Source organism: Protobothrops mucrosquamatus, unplaced genomic scaffold (genome assembly GCF_001527695.2).
Source record: "Protobothrops mucrosquamatus isolate PMUCROS unplaced genomic scaffold, P.Mucros_1.0 scaffold2139, whole genome shotgun sequence".
NCBI classification, from domain to species: Eukaryota; Metazoa; Chordata; class Lepidosauria; order Squamata; family Viperidae; genus Protobothrops; species Protobothrops mucrosquamatus.
The window spans coordinates 198,607-206,587 of record NW_015388238.1 but is presented as its reverse complement, the minus strand read 5'-3'; the positions used below and the strand labels follow the sequence as shown (position 1 = coordinate 206,587).

The window sequence follows — 7,981 nt, the reverse complement described above, 5'->3', positions numbered from 1 at the left end:
GTATGATTAGCAAGAGATAAGATGACTAAGGGAGAAATAGGAGTAACTGTTCATACCAAGGAGGAGTGGACTTACTCACTGTCCTCCCCCATCATCTAACTTGGATGCTGTAGCACAGGGTTTCTCCACCTTGATAACCTGAAGAGGTGTTGACTTCAACTCCCAGAACCACATTTACGACCGGAATTTCTATTCCTAGGCAAGGCAGTTGTTAATCGAGCCAAGTCCAGTTTTACAACCTTTTTTTTTTGTTGCCAATTTTCTGCAGTTGTGAAGTGAATTGTGCAGCCATTAAGCAAATCCCGCTTCCTCCATTGACTTTGCTTGTCCGAAGCCGGCTGGGAAGATCTCAAATGTTGATCACGTGATCCCAAGGTGCTGTAATCTTTATAAATGCATGCCAGTTACCAAGCACCCTAATTTTGATCATGTGGCCGTAAAGATGCTGTGACGGTCGTAAGGGTGAGAACCAGTCATAGGTCACTTTATTCAGTACCCTTGTAACTTTGAACCGTCACTAAACAAATAACTGTAAGTCAAGGATTACCTATAAGTATATAAACCCAATGTATAAATTTAGATTGAATTATAGGGATTTTTTTTTTCTGCCACCCCCGCAAACCTATCCAATTTTCGGGTGCACTGCCCAGAAGTTGAATGTGTCTATCCTAAACTCAAAATATAAGCAATTTTACATTTCTCTTAACCAACATCACCCCTCTATAGCTCTTTGGTTTTTCTCTTACCCTAATACTCTCATATGTGGCTGCAGCTCTTTCCGGGTCATTATCGTGCAGTTTAAAAGCGAATCCAGTCTCGACCAGACCTGGAGAAATACACTAAGAAAAAAAAAGAAAAAAAAAGGAATAAAACGGGAAAAAAGAAAAACAGCATCCTATTGTACATCCTGCTTTTCTAGGATAAAACATCAAAATGAATACAGATGTTCCTCGAATTATAACTGCAATGGATCCCGCCTGTTATAATCATAAATTGCAATAACCTGATTTTATGACTTTTTTGTGACGGTCATTAAGCAAATCACCACGGTCGTTGAGTGAATCAAACACCACAGTTCTGAAGCCAACCAATAATTTGCTATGGGCACTGTTGTCCCCAAAATTGGAAGTAAATGCCACTTTTTGGCAAAACCACCGTAAAAAGTGGCCACATGACTGCACGATGCTGCAAATGGCTCAATGGCGGCCATGTTGTGGAGCACCTGGAGTTCAGTCACATGACCACAGGGAGAGCTGTCTGTCAAAACTTCAGATCCAGGTCATAAAATCCCCTTTTTCGGGTCCCTCTTCACTTCAAATGGTCAGTAAGTGAACAGTTATAAGTCAAGACTACCTGTACATATTAGTCATCATCAGCACAAAAAAGAAGCACATATAAAACATCTAAGTAAATCCCAAACGTACTTTTCCAATTGGACTTTCTTGGGTTTTTCCTTGAAAACGTGTCGCTTCTTGTCCGAGAAGTTTCTCGGATGAGAAGCGAAATGTTTTAACGGAAAAAAACCCCCAAGAAATTCCAGATGCCTTTTGGAAAAGCATCTTTGGGACAACCATGACCTGGATGACTGAGAATCTCCATAGGCATCTAAGTAAATCCAATCAGATGTTAAAAACAAATACATCTCAATCAATCCTGAAAGGTCCACCTCGATCAGCTGGCCATGGCTACAATCTCCAGCCCACTTTGGGGTTGACCTCCAAATATTCATGGAACCATGTATAAATAAATGAAATAAATAGATTTATAAATAAAATAGTGGGGCTGCACTGACTGGGAGGGATCAAAGTTGTAAACCAGTGTTTCTCAACCTTGACAATTTTAAGATAGGTGGAATTCAACTCCCAGAATTCCCCAGCCAGCATGCTTTTAAGATGTGTGAACTTCAATTCCCTTGCTGACTAGGGAATTCTGGGAGTGGAAGTCCACCCATCTTAAAGCAGGCTGGCTGTGGAATTCTGGAGTGGAAATCCACCCATCTTAAAGCAGGCTGGCTGGGGAATTCTGGGAGTGGAAGTCCACCCATCTTAAAACATTCTGGCTTAGGAATTCTAGGAGTTGAAGTCCGCCCATTTAAAGCTGCCAAGGTTGAGAAACACTGTTGTAGACTGTTTGCCTCTGGGCACAGCCTGCCAATGATGCTTTATGCGCACAAAGTGGACTGACCTCAGGAAAGCCCATAAATGTGGTCTTCTGAAAAGAATATCAGATCTGGTCATTTTTGGAAAAGAGATATCTTTTCTGACTCACAAAACTTGGCAGAGATGGAGGGAATTGAACCCAGGACTTCAGACAAGCAAAACAGGCCAATCAGAGTTACTCACGGTGGCTCGTATGTGAGTCTTTGCTTCCCTTAGTTCCTGCCGAAGCCCTTCGGTTAAAGCCGTCACAGCATACTTTGTGGCGCTATAAAAGTGTACAACCGACTCCGGGATGATTCTGTGACCACTCATGCTGGGGACAACGCAGGGAAAAAGGAATGAAAGGCAAAAGAGGGGAAAAATATTCAGTATATAGGTAGTCCTCGACTTACGATCACAACTGAACCCACAATTTCCGTTGCTAAGCAAGGCAGTTAAGTGAGCTGTGTCCCGTTTTACAACCTGTTTTGCTACAGTTGTTAAGTCAAATATATATACTCACACACTGTATGTATATACACATACATACATACATATATACACATACACACACATTGACTCACAACAGCCACAGCCTCATTCAAAGTGGCTGGTAGTGAGGAATGCTGGAAAATGTAGCTGATGCTTGTTTTCCACAGTTTTCCCAGAAGAAAAGGGTCATTATATACAGTATACCATCACAGTTTGAGACAGATATGATAAGCCAACTGTGAACATTGTTTTCTATATTCATTCATTCATTTGTTCATTCGTTCGTTCATTCATTCATTCATTCATTCATTCATTCATTCACTCATTTAAGTTATAAAGCTGCCCATCTCACGTCAGTAAATCTGTATGGCTAACAAAATTAAAAACGAGCAAAAAATATAATAAACAAAATATAAATATACACCATAAAGATGTATTGCAATTAAATTAAGAAACATCAAAAAGATAATATGCAGAATTTGGGATGTTTAATTTAACATCCCAAATGTTAAATTAAATTTAACCTTTAGAGGTGTGTTGGAAAAGCTGGCTGGGGATGGTGGAAAGTATAGTCTAGCACAGGGGTAGTCAACCTTGGCTCTTTTATGACTCGTGGACTTCAACTCCCAGAATTCCTAAGCCAGCTGTGCTGGCTCAGGAATTCTGGGAGTTGAAGCCCACGAGTCATAAAAGAGCCAAGGTTGACTACTCCTGGTCTAGCACATATACAGGATGCTGTGGGGGAAAGTTCCTTAGAAACCAGGAGACGGGGAGTTCTAGTTCCCCCTTAGGCATGAAAGCCTGCTGGGTGGACCAATCACCAGAAGATGATGAATTCTAGTCCCGCCTTTGTGATGAAAACTGGCTGGGTGATCTGGGCCAATCACCTGGAGACTGCAAGCTCTAGTCCCGCCTTAGGCATGAAAGCCAGCTGGGTGATTTTGGGCCAATCACAGAAGATGATGAGTTCTAGTCCCGCCTTAGCCATGAAAGCCAGCTGGGTGATTTGGGGTCAATCACCAGGAGAACGGTGAGTTCTAGTCCCACCTTAAGCATGAAAGCCAGCTGGGTGACTTTGGGCCAGCCCCTCTCTCTCAGTCCAACCCACTTTGTAGGGTTGTTGTGGGGAAAATAGGAGGGAGGAGTATTAAGCATGTTAGCCTCCTAAGTTATTTATCCAAACAATTTATTGTTATCAAAACAAATATAATGAATAAATTTTCATTTGTGCAACTTTCCCACCTGTTAATGTTAATTATGTGGCCGTCATCAATGTTTCTTTCTTTCATGGATTGGTAAGCCTCTCGTGTACAGATACTGACTGCCAGGATATTGACCTGGAAGAGCAAGGAAGAGAGTAATCCAAATCAATCAGAAGCTTTGAATTTAAGTAAATTAGCGATTACCAGCACTGTAACTATTTATGCTGCCTGCAACAACTCCTGTTGGCCTCTATATGAGATCTCCCAACTATATCGTCCCATCAAATTTTCTTTTAATTAAAATGTTTATCTGCTTTCACTGTTTTTATCACTTTTCTTTTCATCCTAGGTCCAGGATTGTGTTTGCTTTCTAAAGCTGGTTAATGACTGTCATAAAAGGTTAGATTTTATTTGATAACAATAAATACGGCGCTTAAATAAATGAGCAAAAATGCGTGAGAAGGACTAATCTTACAAGATTCTGATGTTCCCCTCTGGATACTCAAAAGATCTTGGTGCAAAAAATAAAAGATGCAAAAATCATGCCTGATTTTGAAACAAGATCAAAATGTCATTCCACCTGGTGATGGGGGGAGGGGGGCAGTTGAATGCTTATGCCATTACTTACATGAGTAGACACCAGAACAGGTCACTGACCCCGAGGTAAATAATTTGAACAATACACTAAGCTTCAAATAAACAGAACAGACTTTACTATGGCTTCCTTCCAGGAAGAAGGAGAAAGAGAGAGCACAAAAAAGAGGTTGAGCTTGAGCTGGTGGGGATGATGATGATGGAGGAGGAGGAGGAGGAGGAGGAGGAGGAGGAGGAGGAGGAGGACAAAAAGGATGTTGAGGTGGTGGTGGTGGAGGAGGCACAAACAGGAGGTTGAGGTTGAGATGGAAGAGAAGCATAAGGTGGAGATGAAGGAGAAGAAAAACAACGAGAAAGAAGATGAAAATTATATGGAAAAAGAGAAGCGGTGGTTGGGATAGAGCAGAAGGAGAAGAATGAGGAAGAAGAGAAGGAAGAAATGATATGGAAGAAGAGGAGAGGTGGTGGTTGAGGTGGAACAGAAGGAGAAGGGACAGAAGAGTGAGGAGGAAGAGAAAACAGAAAGAAGAGGAAAATGATATGAAAGAGAAAGAGAAAGAGTTGGAGGTTGAGGTAGAACAGGAGCAAGAAATGAATCAATTGGGTTGCCGCTTTCTACATCACTTGGGTGAGCTGTGAAATTCAGAATTACAGAGCCTTGCAAGTACAAATTTGATTGTAGAAGATGCCAAGGAGCACACCAGCCAATGCTGAGGGACATACATTTTTCAGCCTGCTGAACATTTTGGCAGCAAATTGACCCTCGGCAGGTGGGTTGAGAAGGTCCCTTGGAGATTCCTCCCTCCCCTACTCACATCTATCATGGTTCTCCAGCCCTCGGTCTTGCCAGACAGGAGTGGTTCAGGCCGTGCCAAGCCAGCATTGTTGATGCAGACATCAACGCCTTGGTGGAGAGTCTTGATGGCAGAGAACATGGAGAGAATCTCCTCTTCCACCGAGAGGTCACACTTATACGGGATGAGGACGCCCGGATAACCAGCACTCTCGCACTCGGCTGCCAACTTCTGAAAGGGGAAGAGGAAAGACAGAGACTGAGAAGGGACAACTGGAATTTATTGCTATTTTAGGTACACTTTCATGTTCCATGAAAAAAAAATATATTCCAAAGTGGAGCGCAGGTGAAGCTGTGGTTACGGGGATATCTGTTGGGATAGATATTATGAAGCCAGTAATGGATCTGTATGGGAATATGTGTGCATCAGGATTAAATCTACACCACCCACTTTAGACGACTCAACCCCCAAATTAGCATAAATTCAAGGCCACAAGTTCTTACCTAACTACAAAAACATAAAAAGATAAGATGATAAGATGAGATAAGATAACTTTATTGTCATTTTTTACTGGCACACATTAAAAATGAAATTCTGTTGCTTGCTCTCAAAAGTGTACATTAGGGGTCTTCAAACGTGGCCCTTTTATGACTTGTGGACTTCAACTCCCAGAATTCTTCAGCCAGCGTGCCTGGCTGAGGAATTCTGGGAGTTGAAGTCCACAAGTCATAAAAGGGCCACGTTTGAAGACCCCTGGTGTACACATCCATAACACACATATAAACATGCTATATACAACATATGTATATACCTACACCAGTGGTTCTCAACCTTTTTAATGCCGCGACCCCAACCGGTCGTAAGTCGAGGACTAAACCGGTCGTAAGTCGAGGACTAAACCGGTCGTAAGTCGAGGACTACCCAACCGGTCGTAAGTCGAGGACTTTCCCTGCCCGGGAGTGCCGCGCATGCGTGGTTCCGCCCCCTGCGCCGGCCGAGGCATAGCTGGCAAGCGGCAGAGACGGAGCAGGCCGACCACCAGCTGGCCCAGCCCAAGAGAGGTAAGGCACCCGCCGGAAAAGGGGAAAAAATGGCGGACAAAAAAATGGTGGACAAGAAAAATGGCGGACAGCCTTGCTTGGCGACCCCCGTGAAATGGTCGATCGACACCAAATGGGGTCCCGACCCACAGGTTGAGAACCACTGACCTACACCCTTAACCTCAAGGAACCAACACAATTGCTATCCTTGCTTCAATGATAGAATAACAGAAGAGTTGGACGGGACTTTGGAGATCTTCTAGTCCAACCCTCTGTTCAAGCAAGATACACTATACCACTAAAGACAAATGGTTGTTCAATCTCTTCTTAAAAATCTTCAGTGTTGGAGCACCCACAACTTCTGGAGGCAAGTCGTTCCATTGTTTAATTGTTCTAACTGTCAGGAAATTACTCCTTAGTTCTAAGTTGAGATCAAGAGATTCTCCTACGGCAGCCAGGATTGTGTTTGCACAAAATTGGAAAGCACTGAAAGCCCCCCCAGAGGGAGAGGTGATTGGGAAAATACTGGAATGTGCAGAAATGAATAGACTAACAATGACGATTAAAGATAAGACAGAGTCAGACTACTATGAAATCTGGGGAACATTTTATGATTGGCTGAAAAGAGAATACGATTAAAAGATAGTTAACATCAATTTAGATGGAAGAAGAAGGAGCAGATAAGGGGGGAGACCCAGGTGACACAGTATTGAATAACTGGAGATTGTATAAATATTTATAGAAGTATATACTGAGAAGGTTAGATAAATAGAAGTATTAATGTAAGAGAAAATTAATCTTATTGTATATAATACAGATAGGGAAATTTGGAGAGGACTTGCTTGGACATTACCCCCGAATTGTATCTGAAGAGGGATGAGAGGGAAGAAAGGAGAGGAGAGAGAAAAGAGTAAAGGAGGGGAGAAGGAAGTAGGAAGGTTGGAGGAGAGAGTGGTGAAGGAAAAAGAAGAGGAGAGGAAGAAGAGGGAAGTAGGGAAGAAAGAGAAGAAAGGGAGAAAGAAGGTAGAGAAGAAGGAGTGTGGATGCAGTGAAAGGGGAAATGGGCGAGCAACATCAAAAGTCATGTGTATGTATTTATTTCATTAAAAGTATCTTACATATAAGAATGTAAAAAGAATGTATGTTAACATCTGATAAATATCACGGTATATGTATGGGGGAGAGTTTGGAACAATAAAAAATAAAAAAATAAATAATAATAATAAAAAAAGAGATTCTCCTATGTTTTTTAATATTTTTAAATTTATTTTTTAATAAATATTTTAATATTTTAAATTAAATTTATTAATTTGCTTTTATTAGTTTTACGAATAAGGTGGTGAACATATCCAACACACCTTCCTTCTCCGATTACCTCCACCACACCCTGTGAGGTGGATTGGGCTGAGAAGGAGGGATTGGCTCAAAATCACCCAGCTGACGTTCATGGCTAAGGTGAGACTAGAACTCTCCATCTCCTGGTGATTGGCCCAAAATCCCCCAGCTGACTTTCATGGCTAAGGCAGAACTAGAATTCACCATCTCCTAGTGATTGGCCCAAAGTCAACCAACCAGTTTTCATGCCTAAGGTGAGACTAGAACTCTCCATCTCTTGGTGATTGGCCCCAAATCCCCTAGCTGGAACAGGCTTCGACTCAACCCGTCCAAGACCGAGTGGCTGTGGTTTCCGGCGTCACGACATAGCCAGTTGGCTCCATCCC

The 7,981-nt window shown here is 42.3% G+C and overlaps 1 protein-coding gene across 1 annotated transcript in view; it reads right to left on the bottom strand.

Moving 5' to 3' along the window:
* The window catches only part of DHRS11 (dehydrogenase/reductase 11), a 35,579-nt gene that overhangs the window by 5,369 nt on the left and 22,229 nt on the right, over positions 1–7,981 (bottom strand). The window contains exons 2-5 of the mRNA XM_015824138.1: positions 5,242–5,451; positions 3,873–3,967; positions 2,343–2,472; positions 747–839 (exon numbers count right to left, since the gene is read on the bottom strand). Of these exons, the coding sequence (XP_015679624.1) occupies positions 747–839; positions 2,343–2,472; positions 3,873–3,967; positions 5,242–5,451 (528 nt within the window). The remainder of the gene's footprint in view (positions 1–746; positions 840–2,342; positions 2,473–3,872; positions 3,968–5,241; positions 5,452–7,981) is intronic.